The sequence below is a fragment of the Triturus cristatus genome, chromosome 1_2, assembly GCF_964204655.1.
Source record: "Triturus cristatus chromosome 1_2, aTriCri1.1, whole genome shotgun sequence".
NCBI classification, from domain to species: Eukaryota; Metazoa; Chordata; class Amphibia; order Caudata; family Salamandridae; genus Triturus; species Triturus cristatus.
Window position 1 is genome coordinate 447,401,381 of NC_140580.1, and position 23,347 is coordinate 447,424,727.

Genomic DNA, 23,347 nt, shown 5'->3' on the forward strand with positions numbered 1-23,347 from the left:
GCTGCTGTTCGCTATAGCTATGGAGCCGTTAGCAGCCAGGATTAGACAACATCATACAGCAAGGGGTATAGGCTTCAGTTCTAGAAATCTTCTAATATCACTGTACGCGGACGATGTGACCCTTTATCTTATCGATCCCGCGGACAACTTGGATCCCATATTGCGGGAATTTGTCCGCTTTGAGGGCCTCGCGGGCATATCCATCAATTGGTCCAAGTCGGTAATCTTTCCCCTCACGGACAGCACCGCGGAGGTGACCTCCGAGTACCCCCTGCGCTGGGAGGCGGAGGAGGTCAAGTATTTGGGGATTTGGATCAGCCGGAACCTTCAGGAGATCTGGAATCTTAACTTTGGCAGGGCAATGATGTGGCTGAGCGAGAAAGTGAAGCTATGGGCTTCCCTTCCTGTCTCTGACTGGACGGATTGCGTTGACAAAAATGATATTACCTAAATTCCTTTATCTATTTGTCAATATACCTATACCGCTTACGTCGCACTTCTTTGCCACTCTACGGTCCTGCCTGGTGGCGCTTGTGTGGGCAGGAGGACAGGCCAGGGTAGCTTGGGACATACTAACGCTGCCATTGCGTCAGGGTGGCTTGGGTGCCCCGGATATGAAGCTGTATGCCCTCTGTGCTCAGGCTCAGTTTCTGCATTTCTGGACCCACCCGACTCCTTTTTAGCCTCACGTGGCGGTGGAGCGAGATGCGGTGGCGCCCCTTCCACTGAGCGTGGCGATATGTGCCACGGCAAGGCGCCCTAGAGTAGATGTAGACATGGCTGGGACGCTGCAATGGGCGTGGGAGGAGTTGCGTAGGAGGGCGAGGGTTCCACTGCTGTATGCCCCATCGCTCCCTCTGTTGCATAACCCGATGCTACCCTGTGTTGCTGATGGGGTGGCCGGACACCTAGTTGAGAAGCTGCATCTTCGCACCTTTGAGGACCTCTTCCCCAATGGCAAGTTTATGCCTCCCCCGGCACCGGAGGAGGGAGGTACGGTGCCCTTTTCCGAATTATTTTTGTATCATAAACTACGTGCGACATGCCGGGCACTCTCTAAGGAGTTCCCTGACGCGCCGCCAGTCTTTACAGCTTTAGAGGCAGTGGTGGGCTCCCCGTCCCCCCGTAAGCTGGTAACTCGTATTTAACGCCATATGCAAACCATGGCACCGGTGGTGGCGCCTAAATCTATGCTGTATTGGAACGAGGAGCTCCAACCTGTGATATCTGAGGAACAGTGGGATTTCTGTTGTGGGCAGCTTACTGAGCTTTCGCCAAACTACAAGTTGCGTCTAATACATTTTAAATACCTACATAGGTTTTATAGAACCCCCATTAGCCTGAAAAGAATGGGGCTTAGAGAGACGGATGAATGTTGGCGATGTGGGTCTGCCTCAGCTTCTTTTCTACATATAGCATGGTCCTGCCCAGAATTGGACGGCTATTGGTCTCAGGTTTTTGTATTGGTAAACCAGATTATGGGTCGTTCAGACGTCCCTTCCCCTTTGCTTGGGCTACTAGGATATGTCAGAGACACTCCGCCAACGTCGCGCAAGCTGCATGCGTTGCTTCTATTGTTTGCTAAGCGACGGGTGGCGATCCACTGGGGTAGACGGAGGGTGCCCACAGTGAAAGGCTGGCTAGTGGATGTAACGTATGGGCACACGCAGCTAACCACGTTCTGGGAGTTGATGCCGGCTGCATCCAGGCCTCGCGACATCTGGGATCCGTTTGTGAGCTGGGCTCGGGACCATCAGAGCGGGGAATCATAGGGTAATATTTTGAGTGAATGATCCCTAGGAGATGGGTGGCGGTGGGGGAACGTCGTATCCTGTTCTTATCACGCCACCGAGGCAATACCTGAAACACTGTCACGGCTTTGGATGTTACCCATGTCTTCCTCCACAGGTTTTCTTTTTGTAAACTGCGGCAGTGTGTTGTGGCCCCCTGAGCTCCTGTATCCAGTCTAATTGCTTGTAATTCCCATTTTGATATTGACATGATGACTATTGCAATATGTTCCTTTCTGTATGACACCTAATAGCATACTGTATGTAGCACACCAATGCTGTTGACTGGCAAGTTTGTTGGTTGTATTTTTCAATATTGCAAAAAATGCTTAATAAAAAAAATAAAAAATCATTACCTCCTCAATGTACATCAGTGCCAATCATGTTATACATTGCAAGCCGTCAAACTTAAGATGGTGCACATAGCAAACGTATTCTATATAACAATACTCGTATTACAATAACAGCCTCCGGCTTATATACAAATCTCGTCATCGGAAGGCTTCACAAGACTGTCACGCAGCTGGTACATACAGGGCTAAAATGTGCAGACATTTCCAAGGAAATACCGAAGACTAATATTTCTAATTAATTGTGTTGTATTGTACTGGATCTCTTCATCGCGTTTCTGACTCAATACCAGCTAAATAACTCTGATATAAGCTCCAGAAACATTTGGGGTAGCTCTGAGGGGGGAGCAGTTCGCTGTACAGATCAGATTGCGTGTTACCAAAGATCATGTCCTTAGTCCATTCTGCTGTAGTAGGCACCGGGCCCCTGGCCCATCTCATTGCTATTCTTCGTTTCGCTACCAGTAGGCCCATTTCCACCAGGTGCCGCGCATCATTCCGCAGCCACCTAGAATGCCCCAGGAGAGCCAGCATTTTGTCCGGGGTGAGGCAGAATCCTATTATGTCGCTTAGTTTTAAAAATATTAACCACCAGAAAATAGGTATGTCTGGGCATGTCCAGGCAAGGTGCATGAACCCTGCTGGATTAGTTCAACATCTCTCGCACTCAGCGGATTCCCGGAGGCCGTATCTATGGAGCCGTTGTGGAGTCTCATATATTCTGTTTAGACAGTTGAACTGAATAAGTCGATGTCTACCATTCAGAGAAATGTACTGCGCAGATTCACAATAGTAACTTCATATGACATCATCAAGGGCCATATCTAGGTCATTTTGCCATTCCAGCCTCATCTTAGTATATATACTTTTACGTTCGTCTTGCATAATCTATAGATTATGGTCACTATTTTATTGGGGAACTTAGCTTGCAGAATAAAAGATAAGCGGGCGAACTCTGGTGGTTCCATCATGTCTTCTCCGAGTAATTCACGGAAGGCATATGTAACCCTGTAGAAGTGAAATCGCACCCGCGGAGTCGCGTTATGACTTTCTGCTTCAATCTCCGCCCATTTGCGAGCCACACCATCCTGAAACAAGTCATCTATTTTAGGTATCTTGAGTGTTCCTAGCGCCCCAACAACCTCTTTTTCCCCGCAGATTGGTAACCAATGGCACCACTCCAGCGGTGTCAGTCAATCAACCAATCAGGGGTTTATAAAGCGCGCTACTCACCCGTGAGAGTCCCAAGGCACTGGGGAGGAGAGGGGGTGCAGCTCCGGTTCAGTCGTAGAGCCAGGTCTTGAGGTTGAAGTCTTGCTGCGGCATTCTTGATGGTTTGGAGCTTGTGCAGCAGGGTTCTGTTGATTCCGGCGTAGAGGGTATTGCCGTAGTCCAGTCTGCTGGTTATGAGTGCGTGGGTGACGGTCTTTCTGCATTCGAGGGGTATCCATTTGATGGTCTTTTGGAGGATGCGAAGGGCAGTTGAAGCTGGTGGAGGCAACGGAGTTGATCTGGCGAGTCATGGTGAGGAAGGAGTCCAGGATGATGCCGAGGTTCTTTGTGTGGTCTGTAAGGGTGGGTGGACTCCTGAGGGCAGGGGGCCACCAGGTGTTGTCCCAAACAGAGTTGGAGGGTCCTACGATGAGGACTTCGGTCTTCTCCGAGTTGAGCTTCAAGCAGCTGTCCTTCATCCAGCTCGCAACGTCCTTCATTCCTTCCTGGAAGCAGAGTCTGGTGTCTTCAGGGTTCTTCGTGAGGGAGAGGATGAGCTGGGAGTCGTCGGCGTATGAGACTATGCTGAGCCCGTGCTGGCTGACTATGGCGGCAAAGGGGGCCATGTAGATGTTGAAGAGCATGGGGCTGAGCGACTATCCTTGGGGTACTCCGCAGTTGATATCTGTTGGATCGGAGAGGAAGGGAGGGAGTCTGATCCTCTGGGTTCTGCCGGAGAGGCAGGATCGGATCCAGTTGAGGGCGATTCGTCGTATTCCCGCGTCGTGAAGTCTGGCTGTGAGCGTGCGGTGTGAGACTGTGTCGAAGTCTGCGGAGAGATCTAGTAGGATGAGGGTCGCGGTGTGTCCCTGGTCGAGTAGCATGCGGATGTCATCCGTGGCGGCGAGGAGGGCGGTCTAGGTGCTGTGGTTGCTGCGGAATTCGGATTGTGAGGAGTCCAGGATGGAGTTCTCTTCGATGAAGGTGGTCAGTGGGCGTTTACGAGTCTCTCGGTGACTTTGGCAGTGAATGGGACCAGCGAGATGGGTCAGTAGTTTTTCAGGTCTGTCGGGTCGGCTGTGGGCTTCTTGTCAGAGGAGGGTATAATACTGTACACGCTTGTCTCTTCAGTAGAATGTGCCAAACGTGTATTGTGGCATTAATAGAGTCCAATATACCCGCTCTCCTAGATCGGGCGTTGAACAGTAGGTTTGGAAGGGGGACAGGGCTAGCTGCCACCTGTTCAATTTTCAGGTGAAGCAGGGTATCGTCCTCGTGTACCCAGTGGTAGGCATGCTAGCATTGCGCCACCCTGTAATAAAGATCTAAATCTGGAGCCCCTAATCACCCCCATGGGATACGGGGGAGTGCAAACATTCCATTGGGCATGAGGCTGTTGCCAATTTCACCAATAGCGATTTAACGGCCGTAAAGAAATGTGAGGGGGGACCATAGGTAGATTGAGGAACAAGAATTAAAATCTGGGCAGCACCACCATTTTCATCAGGGAGATATGGCCCAGGGGCGACAAAGGCAAGCGAATCCTGTGCTCCACCTCGTTTTCCAATTTGACAATTGCCTTTCCGTAGTTCTCTGTGAAAACTGTTCCTGAGTTCATATGCACCTGTATTCCCAGGTAATGTAACGAATCAGTAGTCCAAGTGAGAGGGAATTCCAATTCAATGGGCTCCATGACCGGCGTCCGTGGGGAAAATGGTGGATTCTGACCAATTTATTTTAAGACCAGAAAATTCCACGTAGCGCACTACCCCCTCAGAACTGGGGACAGATTTGTTTCAGGGTCTCTGACGTACAGGAGTGTCGTCAGCATAAGCGGAGACAATCAGGTTATATCCTGGGAACCTAATCCCTGTATGCTCGTGATATTCTCTGAGGGCACAGGCCAGCGGTTTGGCTACTTAGGTGTAAAGAAGTGGGGATAATGGGCAACCCTGACGAGTGCCTCTGGAAATTTTAATCAGGCTGTCACCAGATCTCCGACCCTGATCCTGGCTGTAGGGGCATGATATAATACCGCCACTAATTGTAAAAAGACCTCTCCGAAACCCATCCTCCACAATACTTCTGACATGAATGACCATTCTACGGAATCAAAGGCCTTCTCAGCGTCCAGGAAGACCGTTGCCGCTTTGATATCTGGTTTTGTGTGTTGTATCCCCCCAAACACTGTACGTAAGTTGTACGTCCGAGTACACTCCGGGACAAATCCAACCTGCTCAGGCCCAACCAGTTGTGGTACCAGCGGAGCTAAGCGATTAGCCAACACCTTAGCGAATAGTTTTGTATCGACATGAGAAGCGAGAGGTGTCTGTACGAGGAGCATTCATTAGTAGGTTTGTTCGGTTTCAGGAGAGTTGCTGTCGATGCCTTCCGCATAGAGGGGGGGCATCTCCCCGTGCTCACCCATCTCCCCGAACAGGGTAGACAAGTGCGGCAGCAGGATGCCTTTAAACTCCTTGTAAAAGGCTGCAGTAAGGCCGTCTAAACCCGGCACGCTACCGGAGCGCATCTTTTTTAAGGCAGTGAGAATTTCCCGCGATTCCAGCGGTCTCAAAAGGTATTCCCTATGTGCATCTGCTAGCCACGTTAGTTTGATGTGTTCTAGGTACTCTAGTATTGCTGCGTTATCAGTTGACCCTTTGGAGCAATACAGCTCAGAGTAGTACTGGCTAAATATATCGGCTATACCTGCCGGGTCTCTAATTGCTTCCCATGACGCTGAGTGTAGTTCAGAGACTCCTGCAGTCTCCCTCCTGCGTCGCTGCAGTGTTGCCAGAGTCGCCCCGGGTCTCTCACCTTCCCTGTATGTTTTAGCTGTGGCATCCTTTCCCATATGTTTGATCTCACTATCTGCTACTTCGTGGTATTCTTCTAATGTCTTTTTGTATTCTTCACTGTTCAGATCATCCCCTCCTAACGCCTCTCGCTCAAGCTCAGCAGGCCATTTTTTAAGACATTCTAATCACCCTTGTAGTGCTCGATGGACCCCTGAGTGCTTTGCTATCCCATGTATATAAACCTTGAAGGTTTCCCATACAGTGGGGAACTGGCTATCCGAGCCTATATTGGTTGCAAAGAAAGTCTCGATAGCTTCCGCTAGTTCAGTTTTAACAACATTGTCTAGCAATGAGTATAGCGGGAAACGCCATGTGAATGGGGCTGATTTCTTCTGCGGGCATTCAATATCTATTTGTATAGGCGAGTGGTCTGAGTTTGAACGAGGGTGTTGTGCAGTCCCGGACATAGTTTAGTAGTGTTCTGGAGATAAACTAATAATCTATTCTTGTGTGCAGATTGTAAGGTGCGGAATAGTGGGTAAAGTCTCCCACCCACGGCGAGCTCCCATGCCATACGTCTACCATGTCTAATTGGGTGATAGAATCTATAATAGTTTTGGCTGAAGCTGACAGTCGCCTGGTAGGCCCCCCCCCCCCCCCCCCCCCCCCCCAGCGGTCCAGAGTCGGGTCTAGAGTGCAATTGAAATCCCCACCCCATATTAGCGAAAGGGAAGTGACTCGTCGTAATCTATCCAGCATGTTTTGGAAAAATTGTGGGTTGTCGTAAGTTGGGCCATATGTATTAGCGACTAGTAAGTCCATACACTGTCCCAGGCACCTAGAAATGACATACCTGCCACCATTGTCTGACTCAATAGCCTCTATGGTGATATCTAACTTGGGGTTGACCCACGTGAGTACCCCCCTTGCGCACGTGGAAAAGCCGGCTGCGTGAAAATGACTATGTAATTGCCTGTTTGTAAGAAATTTACTATCTATGGGCAAGTGGGTCTCCTGTAGGAGTACGATGTCAATACCATGTCTAGTGAGATAAGCTAGTACTTTTTGTAATTTTCCGAAGTCGTTAAGGCCCCTCATATTCCATGTGAGGTATCTCACCGTTCTACTCTGGCCTGGCACTATGATAGTTTTTACTTGCTATATCTGAGCAAATGTTGACTGTCTTGCTACACCATATCTTTAATTGCAGTGCCTCCCTCCCAGAGGCACATATACAACCATTAAGTACACATTACCTTGAACCAACAAAACTTCCCTCCCCCGCCATGTCTCCCCCAACTTGACATGTACAAAATCCCCTCCCTCCACCAACTCAAGAAATTTCTGGCACCCTGCCAGTTTAGTGGGTAACACTCCAGGGTGGATGTTGCCTCTTAGCCGCCTAGTACTCCACTTCAGTGTGGATCTGGTCTAGCCATCTAATCCAATAGTAGGCATTCAACTTATGACTAAATGGAGTAAAACATCATGGTGTGCACTAAGTGTCACCCCCTCCCACATAGACTGCCCTTTGGGCTGGCTTCTGGCAGTATCTTCACACAGTTGGACATAACCATATTAAACAAATGCAGGCATTTAAGTACAAACTGTAATGTCTCCTTGCCCTTTTGCGGGGGCTAGGACTAGGTCTCTTTGGCAGTAGACGTCTCTGTACGATATCCATTTCCACCTGTCTGTTACATGTCATAGTGGCTTCATGCCAGTTCTTCTTGCTAGTCTTGTTCATCAAGTGCACACCCCATAGCCTCAGATAGTTTTTCCGCTTCTTCGTTTCTTGCAACTGGTTTAGCCTAGTCCTTGAGAGCTTTCTGCAGGGATTTAGGGTCTAGGAATAGCTTAGGCTTTGCGTGCATGATGACTCTGAGCCTGGCAGGGTAAAGCATTGCGTATTCCCGGTTGTGGTCCCTTAGCCTCTTCTTCGGGGGGGGGGGGGGGGGGGGGCAAACTGCCGTCTGGCCTCCTGCAGTTTCATGGTGAAGTCCGGATATAGCGAAATCGCTGCGCCCTCATATTGTAAATCTCTTATTTTTCTTGCCTGTCGTAACCGTGTCTCGGTCTCTATAATTTAGGAGTTTAGCAATGATGGGGCGAGCAGCAAGGGTATGCCCTACAATTCCTCTCAGATCTACAGCATATTCTGCCTGCACCAGACCGGCGGTCTGAGAACATTTGTCCATTTTGCGACAGGAGGTCCAAAGAACAGAGGAGCTATAGAGAGGGGGTTCCCACCCTTCGAGATAAGGACTAAGTGTTGCTCCTGATATTTCGTGGTGCTGAAAAAGAGCAGAGGACACAAAACTGTTAGGTTGGGAAGGTCAGGCCAAAAGACTCTAGTCACTTCTGGAGACCCGCCTCCACATTAAACAATGGAGTTGTGGCCTTTCACCTTGTGTTAAGTTTCATCTTACTATCCATCAAATTGTGCCTAGTTCAGGTGCTAACAGAATACCACTGCCAAGTAGTACTGCAACAAGCAGGGCGGGCTGGTTTCCTTGTTCCTGTGCCAGGAGGCCCTGTGCTTCTGCAACTGGCTGAGTCGATAGGGCATCGCCCTGGTCGTGAACCACCTGGCGGGATCCTTAAACATGAGGATGGAAGAACTCAGCTTGCGACACATGGCAGAAGTACCCAGCGTGGTGCAGGACATCTTTCTACAAAAGAACCCTGGCTCGATCTCTTAACCATCCTTGAACGCTCATTGGCAACACTTTTGCATTCTCTAGTGACCAAAAAGCCTCGCTCTAGGAGACACAGTCCACCTACAGTGGAACTCTGGTCTCCTGCGTGTGTTCTAACCTCTGCCTCTTTCCCCGAGTTCTGAAGTCTGTCAGGAATGACCAAGCCCAAGTCATCCAAATGGCACCAGATTGGGGCAGGAGATTGTTATACCTTGAACTACTGGGCATGAGCATCTGTTCTTCGATCAGGCTACGGCTTTGGGACATTTTTCTGTTGCAGCAGTAGGGCAGGGTCGAGCAATATACAGCTCCCTACAGGGAGATTGAGTGGTGGGAGTTGACTGCCTTTGAGCTCCCTCCGAATGTAGTGGATACATACAGACCCATTCCAGGCAAAGTTGTCTGAGGTTTTGATTTGGGTGCTGTTTTTAGCCCATCAAGGACTTACCGTTTGCACTGCTGTTTGGCCTGGTCTCCTTTTTTGCATTTATCAAAGCAACCATCATTATTTAAAGCACCTGTTATGATGCGTATTTTTTTAAATCTGTTTCTTATGTTCCCACCCAATCCTTTGGGATGCCGCAGTGGAACCTTATTTTCATTCTCATTTCCCTTATGTGTACTCCATTTGAGCTGATGCACAGTGCCCATTGTGTCTGACTATCAAAACAATCTTTCTCATAGTGATAACTTCAGCTTGTCATGTGAGTGCACTACAGGCTCTGTCCGTTCATCCAGCGTACACCTCCTTTTCCCCAGACAAACTAACATAAACATAAAGTGTACTTGTAAAGCGCACGTTCACCCAGAAGGGTATCTTGGCACTGAATAACATCTGTATATTGTTACCCAACTCAGTAGTACTCATTTTATCGACCTAAGAAGGATGAAAGGCTGAGTGGACCTGCCAAGATTTGAACCTGTAGCATGATGTCGAACACAGGCTACTAAGCCACCAGACCCAATTGGTGTTGCAGCCTAGGGCGGCATTCTTGTGAAAAAACAAAAACAAACGTGATGCCTTTCCATGTCAGGAAATTCATTGTTGCCTCATAGAGGAAGATAAACTTCATTTTTGGACCTCAAGAGAGCTTTGAGCTTTTACATCGATTGTACCAAGGACCATCGGGTGAACTATTGGATGTTCCTGAGGTTCTCTAGGGCAAAGAAGGTTAACTCAGGGCAGAAAAGGACTATATTGAGGTGGATAGTACTCTGTATTAATATATGCTATGCACTGGACAAGGAGCAGACCCTGGAAGGTCTAAGGGCTTCTTCAATCAGACATGTTCATTTATAGGCTCCTCATCTGGAGGTTAATTGTATAAGCAGAGGAAGGAGTTCTGTCACACTTTTCCTTTACCACGTCTCACTTTCATTCGAGGTAGTGTCCTCACACTCTACTGCCTAAATTATCTATAATTACTAAAAAAACGTTATCACATGACAGTCACTGTGTCTTCATCCCCTATATATACAGGGATGTTTACGCAATACCACGTCAGAGAAAGGTTACATCAATCTATATGTAAACCTAGAAAAACGTATTCATTGTGAAAAAAGGAGGACAAGATGGCACGTCACGTGCGCACCACCAATAGAGCTTGCTGATTGGTACTCACCAGCTATGCCCACTTGTCTCATCATTGGTAACCATCTTGCCTCAAAATAAATGTGTCCCAAAAAAGTGCAAAAAATTATACCAAATTTGGTGTTTGAAAGAACAAGACCCCGTGATTTTAAAATTGAAATACGTGTCGCAAATGCCAACTTTATTATTCACGTGCACTTACTCAAACTAAAAATTGGCTGCCTTATAGCAAACCTTCTTCCCTCTGTAGCTCCTTGTTGTTTGAGCTCCTTCAATCAGAGCCAACGCTGCTGCCACTGTGTTGACTTGCCATGGGCATTTTCTGGACATTGGCCAGGCTCTGACGTGGACGTTGATCCACACGTTCACAAAGCACTACTGCTTTGATAGCCAGGTTCGGTGGGAAGGGGACTTTGCCTTTTCGGTTCTGCAGGGCATTTTGGTCTGACCCTTTACCCAAACCAATCACCTGGTGAGGTGAAGAAAGAAACTGATGTCAAATTATAGGAGTTGCATTTTATTGTGGCTCCGGTGTGCCTATCAGGGAAGGCTGAAGTTGATGTGCTCAGCACTCCCTCACCAGCTGCTGTGCTTTACCATTGCTGAGAAAAATCTCTGCTTCATATTTTGCTGTTGAAACACTCTGGCCATTTACTTTTGGCCTAATTATTATTATTATTATTTTTTTTTTTTTGTAGGTATTGATAAGTTTCTTGATTTGATTTTTGGTAATTGCCAGTGTTATTGTGTTGGTTCTTATCCAAAACAGATTTTATGAAAAATAGCAAGCTTTTCTGCATCGATGCTTATCAAAACCCTTTTGAAAAAGTTGATATACAAATGTATAGAGGTTTGAGAAAGTGCCTAAAAGTTGCCTAGTGTTTTTCTGTAATATGAAATGATACACATTTGAATAAAATGTTTTTAAAAACATTGGCTCTGGGGAAGAAGATCATTCCTACCCTTAATTCTGGTTTCTGAAAGTTATCAACAACAATGAATGTTAACCACAATAGACCATATTGGCATATTTTTACTTTAAATGAATTTTTATTTTTTATTAAAACAGAATCTCTAGATGAACTTACTGACATACTGGTAAAGCTGTTTGCAGGAGTGGAGAACAAGAATGTACCCTTACCAGAATTTCCTGATCATCCTTTCCAGGAAGAACATCTCAAGGTATGTTGTGTTTGATTTAGTCTGAAACTCAGCAAAGTCTGACAAAATGTGTACCACTAACGAGAAAGACTGTCTGGGTATTTAGAATGGTTTCTTATTCTAATGGGGTTATAACTGCTTTTGTCTTAATCTTTCATGCTGTATTTATTATTCATGTTTCGAAGGATTAAACCACGGGTGAGGAGCAATGCACAAAAAGTAGATGTGCACAACAAATTGTTCACTGAACTATTTGTTACTTTTGTGGAGCTAGGGTGAAAGGTGACATTTAAATAAAGGCTTTCTTATTATAAATATTTTGTCCAATGTGATTGATTGAGAATTCGTTTTATTTTGTAGTGTGGGAACGTACCAGAAGATGATAGGATATGATGACGCAGCATATTTTAGAAACACATTTGAACAACTGGTAGAGAACTAAAGATTAGGCAAATAAAATGTGATTGTGTGCACTCGTTTCAGCTACATTATAATCCCTTTATACTCACACCTTGAGTGAAGATTGAGACAGCTATCAAGTAGATGACTTATAATTTGAGGTCTTGCTGAACAGAAGTTAATATTCACTATCTAGCTCCCTGCATGCTTTGCTATCTTTAGGGCTTATAACGTCTGCTGTCATTGAATGCTGCCTTTGGTTGATCCCTATCAAGTGAATAGTTGTGAGATTTATTTATGGTATTCATAGAGTACTCTGGTACTCTTTATGGTGTTCTCGTGCCATGATCACTGTGCCTTACGGAGAAGAATTTCTCCTTACAGAGCTAAAGTGTGAGTAGTTTCCTAAAACCAAAGTGGTTGGAGGTATTTTTCAAATACTGAGGCAAAGCATTCCATGATTTGATTATCAAATAAGGACAGCATCATCCTTGTCACCAGATTATGTTGATATTTGGCATTTGGCACAATCAGCAACTGTGCAGATATAGAACAGAGATTGCCATATTATCTTTACCACATGAAGATAATTGTGACAAATGTGGAAGTGGATACATTTTGCATCTGGTTGCTAATAGTTTTACTAACTAGCCAGACATATGAGCTCCACGTGGCAGACCCAGCAGCAGCCTCATTGCAGTGTTTTTGAATTATTTTAGGTCATTTTATCATCCAGCATTGACCAAGCCAATAGGTCTGGCTTATACAAGAGCTATTGGCTTTGCCAATGTGTTTTATCCTTGTTGTACATATGTGTGGCTGCTGTTCAGCATGGCTAAAAGTGAGTGGAGTGGTGTAGGATGTTGTGGTGTAGAGTCGTGTAGAGTAGGATGTCGTGGAGTAGAGGGATAGAGTGGAGGAGCCGTAGAATGCAGGGGCATATATTGTAGGGGCATAGAATGCAGTTAAGTGTTGTAGCGTGTAGTAAATTGTCGTAGAGTGGAGCAGAGTAGCATAGTGTATTGTCGACTGTCATGGAGTGGAGTACAGTGGCCTAGTGTGGAGTGGCATAGAGTGGAATGTGGGGCCATGTCGTAACTTGAAGTAAAGTGGAGTATGCATGTTGTGTTAGCACACTGCCTTTACAGAAAACACATTTTCAATTGAAATGACCATTGCATTTGCACATACAGTTTTACTGATAAAACTACACGACACACAAACTGTAATTTATGGGAATGGCATCACCTAGTTTACTGATTTCATTTGATCATATTAAAACACTTGTTCCGCCACACTTTCGAATTACAAAAATATGTGCTTTTTGTGATTTCCTAATTCTGATCTATTCTGAAATATTTGCACAGTTCATTTACTAACTTCTACATTTTGCTGTATGCTAGAAAAAATATTTTCTTTGCCAGTACCCAGCAAGATTGTTACATAAATCCTCTCACTTTGAAGTCCGAGAAAGAAAAGTAATCGCCAAGCTCCCTCGGAAGATTGATCCTGATATTTGACCACTGTCTTTGAAAGCACAACAAATCTGTGGATAAGAACAAAGTGTTACGGTCTGTTTACAGAAAGCAAGGACTTGTGGGAGAATACAAGATGTGATGGTGAACAAGCTTTGCTCTATTGGAGAGACCCCCTAAAACAAATAAAGCCAGCAAATAAAAAGCCAGACAATGTGAGTTACAAACCACATAGTTAATGATGGGCAATGGGTGAAATCCAATTCTGTGGACGCTTTCAGAATGCCCACAAGAAGTCTTTTCGCAACCAGCTAGCTGCACTGTCTGATAAGCTTCAACCTAAAAAGTCAAAAGGGCACAGGTAGAATGAATTGCAGTTGTCCAGTAGAGATCAAATGATGGATTTGTCTATTGCGTAGCAGCATTCTTCTCAGGTTTATGTAGTATTTTGCTAAGGACTCTTAGATAAAAATAAATGAATGGGAGATAATTTGTGGAATCAGAGACATTTATGATGTAGAAAACCCAAATTATGAAAGACTCCACAGGAACAAGTGAAGAGCTGACATTAATGAGCCACCAGTTTCTAGACCATGCTGGGGAACATTGGTCCAAAACTAATACCTCTGTCTTATCTAAATTAAGTCAGAGTGAGTTGCTGTTCATCTGGATAAAAACGTTCTGGGAATGTTCACAATCCAGGCAAAAAATAATCTGAGTATTGTGGACATATGCTTTTAAAGGCATGGCAAAGGCTTGTGACAGAGATGCGAAAAGAACTTCTTCAAGAAGTTTAGAAAGGAGGTGCTTTCTGAAACTGAACATTTTATACCTGCGTCATGAACACGTTCTAGCAAAAGTTAATGAGACATGGTATCAAAAGGTGCAGACATATCCTGTAGGATTAATTCTACTTCCCCTACCTCCTTACGTAGACCCTAGATGGTCTAACACTGAAGCGTTTAGTCTTAGTACTATAGACTGGTTGATCCTGATTTTGAAGGTTCAAGCTTATTATTATGCAATACCTGCACCAAACATTGTTTGTTGACTATTTCCTCTGCCACTTTCTCCTCAAAGTGCTACAGGGCTATGTGGCAGTAGTTAAGCAGTGCTGCCAGGACAGCCAATAGTTTCTTCACAAGAAGGACCACCACAGCAAATTTCCAAAAGCTAGGAACTGCAGCCGTGACCTAAAAGGTGTTGCAGCACCAAACAATATGATTAAAAGCTAAATGGTAAATGCGAGCAGGACAATAATGAGCAGAATCTTTGCTATTATCTTGTCACATGCTGTGTTCATTATATGGTACCCTCCATATTGTCAACTATTTGTCTAAGAAAATAGGCGCCCACTCGCTTCTACATACTAACCCTAACTCCATTCATACGGTCTCTATCTTTAAAACTATTCATAAAACATGATGTATAAACTCCAAAAGGTCTCTTTGCACCTTGGAGAAAGAAAAGATGCCCCAGTTACAAACCTGGGCTCTTTCCATGGGGATTGTTTTGAGTAAAGCATCTTTTTAAGGCCCCTGTGGCACTGGAAGTGGTTTGAATTAGTTTTAAATATAGGAAGTTGGAAGTTCAATAGTTCACTTCTTAAACTCTAATAGACATACTACCAAGGGTACAATATCGCACTTTAAAGTGCTTCACAAGAGATTAGGAAGAAGGCAGGGTATTTTACAGATTATTTCTTAAGGCAACATAGACCTTGATAATAAAACAAAATTATGAGAAAATTATGACGCAGAAAACAAGGTTTTGAAAGAAGTTCAGTTAATGAATAAGTGGTTCTTCTATTTTTACTCAATTTCAGTATTTTGAGCTCAAAGGGCACCTGGGATTCAGTGTGTTGGAAGTTTGACAGGGTCTTCAAAGCAAGGCACCATTTGTAAAATCGAGCTTTCAATGATCAAAGGCATTCACAACTCTGACTGAGTGATAGAAAATGAAACACTCCCTTTAACTTTGTCATATGCTTACATTATCGGAACACACACAGCTTTCTCACTAGAGGAGAGAGTAAAAATTATAGTGAAATAGGAAAGGACCACAGTTGGTCTTCTCAATTTAAATGATTAAGCTGAAGAAAACTGGTACTAATTCACCATCGAAATGCTTTCAAAGCTTCTATGAGCAAGGAGGTTCTAGAATCTACCTTGTGCAAGTGATTGAATGCAACGTTTGTGTTGTTTACATTGAAGAAAATGGGTCAAGAGGTATTCAACAGCAGTATTTGTTCTTTTTTATCCACTTTTATTCCAAGACGCACATTAGGGAGAACAATACATTCAACAAATAACTGTTATAAGGACTTTCCATTTTTTCATAACATTGACAAGTCACTCCTATGCCTTCGATTCCTACTTGCCTCCAATTGAACAAAATGAATACACACCCTCAGTTCACTGACCCAGTGTTGTCATATCTGTCAGCTCAGTTCATCAAATGCGGAGAGCAGTTACCGTGCAGCAGTGTGGGCCTGTCTTTGGCACCTTTTGTGATGCTCAAACACTTGGATCCGGCAGTTGAAACAGTATTGCCTCCTACTTCCACTCGACGCATACAGAAGTGAATAATTGAAGGGGGTTTACAGCCTCTGTTAAGTGACTGATGGCCGTTGATTCTTCACATTCCACTGAAGCCCACGTTTAGATGTCACTCATCCAGTTCAAGCCCCTGGATGTACTTGAAAATCTTTAGGACAATACTTTGCTGACCTGGTGCAAAGCCATCCTCTATGAGCTTCGCTCTGAGGTCAGTGAATGCTAGCTGTCTTCTGGGCCACTACTCCCATGTCCTTTGGCACATGGTGGCTCTAGTTTTACTAGCTGTTCTGGACAATCTTAGAGCGTCCCTCACTGAAGCTATTTAGGATGATCCTGATGCTGCAAAATGTTATATTTTCTGGATTGGACAATGACCAACTGCTTAGATCAAGCAATGGGTACCAGTGTGGCACTTCAGCACCACGCCTGGATGAGGTCTATGGCCTTCTCTGATGATGTCCAAGCATCCTTGATGGACATGCTGTGTAATGGCTCTTGCCCTGGCTATGGTCGAGTTTTTCGCTTTTGCTAATGCCCCAACCTCCCTCCAGCCTAGCAGGCCTTTCAGCCCTTACATAGTCAAGGCGTTGGTTCTCATAGACCACACATGAGACAGCAGTGTAGTTCAGTCCCCTGCCCCTTCCTCCAGCAGCACCTCAAATCACATTAGTGTGTCCTTGCCAGCTCACAGCTGCCCTGTCTGAGACACGATCCGATATTTCCTCCAGTGGTGGAAGGGCATCACTTCAGACAGGTGGGTCCACAAAATTGTACACTGGGTCTACACCCTTTTTCTTTTTCCCCCACCCCATTGCAACTGTTCCCCGGAGACTGTATAGTCGCATTGGACCTGCTGAACGCTTTTTGCCATATCTCTGTCCTGCAGGCCCACATATGCTTTCTACATCTCCGTGGCCCAGGAGCATTTTCAGTTTTCAGTGCCCCCTTTTAGCTCACCACTGCCCCCTTGGGTGTTCTTGAAAGTGATTGCAGTGGTCACAGCACATCTTCGGAAGTTGGGTGTGCCAGTCTTCCCCTACCTCGACAACTGACTGGTGAAGGTGGGCTTGCCCCAGGCAGTCGCCCGTCACCACCATACAACGGCGAACATCCGAACATTGTTGGGGTTTCATATCAACTTGTCAAAGTCACACCTAACTCCTTCTCAGATGCTTCACCTGATCTGAGTTATTCTGGGTACTATACGGTTTTGTGCTTTTCCCCAAGAGCTGAGAGTCCTGCACATTTAGGCTATGATCCCAATTTTTTAGCATTTGTCCTGCATCTCACTGTAGATGTCAGAGGCTGCTGGGATTGTTGACCTCCAGCATCCTGCTGGCCAAACATACCATGTGGCACCTACATGTTCTGCACTGGGACTTCAAGTCCCAGCGGGCACTACATCAGCGGAACCTGTCTGATTGTATCCAGAAGACTGCAAAAATCTGTAATGGTGGCTACTGGTCTGAAATTGGGTCCGTGGCACACTCCTATCCTTTCCCCTCCCGGATATGACCGTGGTGACAATTGTATCTATTCTGTGTTGGGGTGGCCATCGGGGAACTTTGGAGATCAGAGGTCTCCAACTCCCAATAAATATGTTGGTTGATAAGCTGGCATTAAAGGCATTTAATCCCCTATGGGCAGCACCGCCTGCCATGTTGTACTGCAGCAAGTAGGGTGAGGTATGGTCATGGGTCTTATGACAGGAGGCTGTATAACTCTAGAAATGGCTAGACCACCAGGGAACCTTTCTGGCAGTGTACACTAAGGTTTAATGCTTAAATGCCAAGGCGGACAAAATCAGCCACCTCCTCTTAGATCACGAATGGCAGTTGCATCCTTGTGTGGCCTAGGGCTTTTTCCAACCATAGGGGGATCCCAGGCTCGATTTTTTTGCGACTGCTGCGAACATGTAATATCGCACTTTTTCCTAGACTGGAGCTTGGGGTCCCTGTAGCCTTCCTGCTGCTACCTTTTCTACCCAGAACAACTGTGCCCTAGCCATCTTACCTGTTGAGCCCGAACTAGGGTGAAACAGGTCCCAGGTTGCTTGTATTTTGGTTCAGGAAGGACCAGGCCTGGCAGTTTAGGCTGGACTGTTCACATTGGAGCAGGGTCAAGAGTGAATTGCATATGGCCGTGTCTAAACTGAGGTAGCCTGGTGTGCAAAATAACTATGGCCTGGGATGCGGCCCTCAGTAATTACCAGTGACTGAGATTAATTCAAGCATACCATCCATCACTTTTTGTATACTTTAGCAAGTCATCTGAATGGCACCTAATTGGGCGAGGAGAGTGTGGTACACGGAAATGAGCATCTGTCCTCTGATCAAGCTGCCCCTACAGGAAGATCTTCTGTCGCAGCAGCAGGATACCACACGCGTGCCTGCACAGTTTGCATCTGCCTGTTGATTACACAGCATCAGTTGACCTTCCCCCTGAGTTTTCTTATGTTATCTTAGCAGCAATACGTTGAAACAAAGCCGTTGGTCAAATTTCTGGCTTGGTACGGCACCCAACAATAACAACCAAGCTGTCAAAAGCTTTGTTGCTTTTGTCCCTGGCCCGCAAAGGATTTGCTTTTGGGCTCTTTTGAAGGCTGTCTGATGTTACTCTTTCTGCTTTTTTGCGGTTACCGGAACAGCCTTCTTTATTTAAATAGCCTGTTATGATAGGATTTTTTAAAGATTTGCAACATTTATTTCCACCAAAACCCTTTGTGATGTCCCAGTGGGATTTTAACTTGGTTCTCGCTTTTTTGATGTGCACCCTTTTGAACCGCTGCAAAGTTGTCCGTTAAGGCTTCTAATGTTGTTGACTGTCTTTCTCATCACTATAACATCAGTTAGGTATGTTTGTGAGCTGCAGCTTCTTTATATTATTATACTACATTGCTCCCAGATAAGTTTGTTTGGAGTACCCAAGCTTCCTTTCTGCCAAATATAGTCACTCAATTTCATGTCAAGCAGGCCATCACTGTTCTTTCATTCATTGCTCTTCATCATCCCTCTAAAGTGGAAGAGAGGCTTCACTTTCTGGACCCTAAGAGAGCATTAAGCTTTAATATAGAGCGGACTAAAGAACATCCGGTGCACGATCAGCTCTTTGTGGGTTTTCTCCGGGGCATGGAAGGGCAAGGCAGTGCAGAAACAGATCATTTCCTGATGGATTTAAAGATCTGCTACGTTGATGAAAAAGCAACTTTCAGAAGGCTTATAAGCTTGTTCTCTTCGTGGGCCAAGGCTCCTATCACTGCGTTAGCTTGTGGAGTACCTGTGATAGACATTTGTCAGACAGCTACGTGGGTGTCTGTACATATATTCACAAAGCCTTACTGCCTCAACAGATGGGACTTTTGTGTGCTCGCAAGCGTTATTCTTTGGTTGTCACCCTCACGTATGGTCTTCAATCTTCAGTGTTGCTAGTGTGTGAAAGTAGACCACTGTCTTGGTCCGCTTCCCCAGTGACCCTTCCTTTCCATTCAGGTTTGTGTGTGCTGTGGTTCCTACTGTGTACATTGGGTACCTGACTGCCCTTTAAAAGAGTAGGATTTTGCAGGATTTTTGGAGGCTATTAGCTGAAACGTTACTGAGGCGTATTGCCCATGTTTGCTGTACAAGCCACACCTGCCTAGAGATCCTAATTTTTAGGTCTCGGCTAGACAGCTCTTGCACTGTCTCTTTGAGACATGTTGTTTACAATCTGTGGGCTTACAGCCCGTCCATAGATTACCATTTGTTAGTTTCAACGTCACTCTCTTATCCTTCGCTTGTGTTAGTCATAGCATGCATGCTTCATGCCTCTTCTTGTGTTTGGTCCTCCCTTTGAGCACGGACCAAGTACTTGTGTACATGCACTTCTCCTGCTTTTGGAGCTACTTTTTTATTTGTGTTTAAGTACTCCTTATCCAGTATTGGGGTATCTTTCATAGATTCACATGCCTGAATCATTCCCCGTCGCCGAGGCTGGAGTCCCACGGTAAATAAAAAAGTAGTGCCAAAAGTGGTAGTAGTAGTAGTAGGCCCCAAAGAAAAGGCCTAAGGCCTAGATCTTAGCGGTACAAAAGGGGGTGGTGATGGACGGAGCATCAGAACCAATCAAACACTCACACCCAGTCAACAGATCTGGGTTTGATCCATCACCGTTCTTTAGCCCACTCTGCCACCCCAGTTCAGACATGGCCATATGCAAATCAGTCTGACCCTGTGCCTCATGGGAACAGTCCAGCCCGAACTGCCAAGCCATGCCTTCACTGGACCGGAAACAAGATTCCTAGGACCAGTTTCTGGCATTTCAGCCGTCTTCAGCCAGGCTTGCTTGAATCCAGTGGCAAAGTGAGCAAGGGACTCACGTCTGAGCATACCCTGCCAACTTATGGCGAACAAAGCGGTACAAAAGGGGGTGGTGATGGACGGAGCATCAGAACCAATCAAACACTCACACCCAGTCAACAGATCTGGGTTTGATCCATCACCGTTCTTTAGCCCACTCTGCCACCCCAGTTCAGACATGGCCATATGCAAATCAGTCTGACCCTGTGCCTCATGGGAACAGTCCAGCCCGAACTGCCAAGCCATGCCTTCACTGGACCGGAAACAAGATTCCTAGGACCAGTTTCTGGCATTTCAGCCGTCTTCAGCCAGGCTTGCTTGAATCCAGTGGCAAAGTGAGCAAGGGACTCACGTCTGAGCATACCCTGCCAACTTATGGCGAACAAAGCGGTACAAAAGGGGGTGGTGATGGACGGAGCATCAGAACCAATCAAACACTCACACCCAGTCAACAGATCTGGGTTTGATCCATCACCGTTCTTTAGCCCACTCTGCCACCCCAGTTCAGACATGGCCATATGCAAATCAGTCTGACCCTGTGCCTCATGGGAACAGTCCAGCCCGAACTGCCAAGCCATGCCTTCACTGGACCGGAAACAAGATTCCTAGGACCAGTTTCTGGCATTTCAGCCGTCTTCAGCCAGGCTTGCTTGAATCCAGTGGCAAAGTGAGCAAGGGACTCACGTCTGAGCATACCCTGCCAACTTATGGCGAACAAAGCGGTACAAAAGGGGGTGGTGATGGACGGAGCATCAGAACCAATCAAACACTCACACCCAGTCAACAGATCTGGGTTTGATCCATCACCGTTCTTTAGCCCACTCTGCCACCCCAGTTCAGACATGGCCATATGCAAATCAGTCTGACCCTGTGCCTCATGGGAACAGTCCAGCCCGAACTGCCAAGCCATGCCTTCACTGGACCGGAAACAAGATTCCTAGGACCAGTTTCTGGCATTTCAGCCGTCTTCAGCCAGGCTTGCTTGAATCCAGTGGCAAAGTGAGCAAGGGACTCACGTCTGAGCATACCCTGCCAACTTATGGCGAACAAAGCGGTACAAAAGGGGGTGGTGATGGACGGAGCATCAGAACCAATCAAACACTCACACCCAGTCAACAGATCTGGGTTTGATCCATCACCGTTCTTTAGCCCACTCTGCCACCCCAGTTCAGACATGGCCATATGCAAATCAGTCTGACCCTGTGCCTCATGGGAACAGTCCAGCCCGAACTGCCAAGCCATGCCTTCACTGGACCGGAAACAAGATTCCTAGGACCAGTTTCTGGCATTTCAGCCGTCTTCAGCCAGGCTTGCTTGAATCCAGTGGCAAAGTGAGCAAGGGACTCACGTCTGAGCATACCCTGCCAACTTATGGCGAACAAAGCGGTACAAAAGGGGGTGGTGATGGACGGAGCATCAGAACCAATCAAACACTCACACCCAGTCAACAGATCTGGGTTTGATCCATCACCGTTCTTTAGCCCACTCTGCCACCCCAGTTCAGACATGGCCATATGCAAATCAGTCTGACCCTGTGCCTCATGGGAACAGTCCAGCCCGAACTGCCAAGCCATGCCTTCACTGGACCGGAAACAAGATTCCTAGGACCAGTTTCTGGCATTTCAGCCGTCTTCAGCCAGGCTTGCTTGAATCCAGTGGCAAAGTGAGCAAGGGACTCACGTCTGAGCATACCCTGCCAACTTATGGCGAACAAAGCGGTACAAAAGGGGGTGGTGATGGACGGAGCATCAGAACCAATCAAACACTCACACCCAGTCAACAGATCTGGGTTTGATCCATCACCGTTCTTTAGCCCACTCTGCCACCCCAGTTCAGACATGGCCATATGCAAATCAGTCTGACCCTGTGCCTCATGGGAACAGTCCAGCCCGAACTGCCAAGCCATGCCTTCACTGGACCGGAAACAAGATTCCTAGGACCAGTTTCTGGCATTTCAGCCGTCTTCAGCCAGGCTTGCTTGAATCCAGTGGCAAAGTGAGCAAGGGACTCACGTCTGAGCATACCCTGCCAACTTATGGCGAACAAAGCGGTACAAAAGGGGGTGGTGATGGACGGAGCATCAGAACCAATCAAACACTCACACCCAGTCAACAGATCTGGGTTTGATCCATCACCGTTCTTTAGCCCACTCTGCCACCCCAGTTCAGACATGGCCATATGCAAATCAGTCTGACCCTGTGCCTCATGGGAACAGTCCAGCCCGAACTGCCAAGCCATGCTTTCACTGGACCGGAAACAAGATTCCTAGGACCAGTTTCTGGCATTTCAGCCGTCTTCAGCCAGGCTTGCTTGAATCCAGTGGCAAAGTGAGCAAGGGACTCACGTCTGAGCATACCCTGCCAACTTATGGCGAACAAAGCGGTACAAAAGGGGGTGGTGATGGACGGAGCATCAGAACCAATCAAACACTCACACCCAGTCAACAGATCTGGGTTTGATCCATCACCGTTCTTTAGCCCACTCTGCCACCCCAGTTCAGACATGGCCATATGCAAATCAGTCTGACCCTGTGCCTCATGGGAACAGTCCAGCCCGAACTGCCAAGCCATGCCTTCACTGGACCGGAAACAAGATTCCTAGGACCAGTTTCTGGCATTTCAGCCGTCTTCAGCCAGGCTTGCTTGAATCCAGTGGCAAAGTGAGCAAGGGACTCACGTCTGAGCATACCCTGCCAACTTATGGCGAACAAAGCGGTACAAAAGGGGGTGGTGATGGACGGAGCATCAGAACCAATCAAACACTCACACCCAGTCAACAGATCTGGGTTTGATCTTAGCAGCCTATCTACATCATTATGCAAAAAGAACCAAAGAATTGGTACCAACCAATCAGCCATCAGCACCCTTCTAGAACCCTCTCAGCAGAGCCAGTTCTCCTCAGATTTTCACCACACGTCGTGTGGAAGGGAGTCTCCCTGAGTGCCACTCAGTTTTCTACTTTCTTCATCATGTCTGACAAG

At 46.5% G+C, this 23,347-nt stretch overlaps 1 protein-coding gene across 4 annotated transcripts in view; it reads left to right on the forward strand.

Annotated features, from left to right (window-relative positions):
* IDE (insulin degrading enzyme) overlaps nucleotides 1-23,347 on the forward strand; it is a 1,118,175-nt gene that overhangs the window by 254,236 nt on the left and 840,592 nt on the right. For all 4 annotated transcript variants that reach the window (XM_085606153.1, XM_085606152.1, XM_085606150.1 and 1 more), the window contains exon 6: nucleotides 11,510-11,622. In XM_085606153.1, coding sequence (XP_085462279.1) covers nucleotides 11,510-11,622 — 113 coding nt within the window. The remainder of the gene's footprint in view (nucleotides 1-11,509; nucleotides 11,623-23,347) is intronic.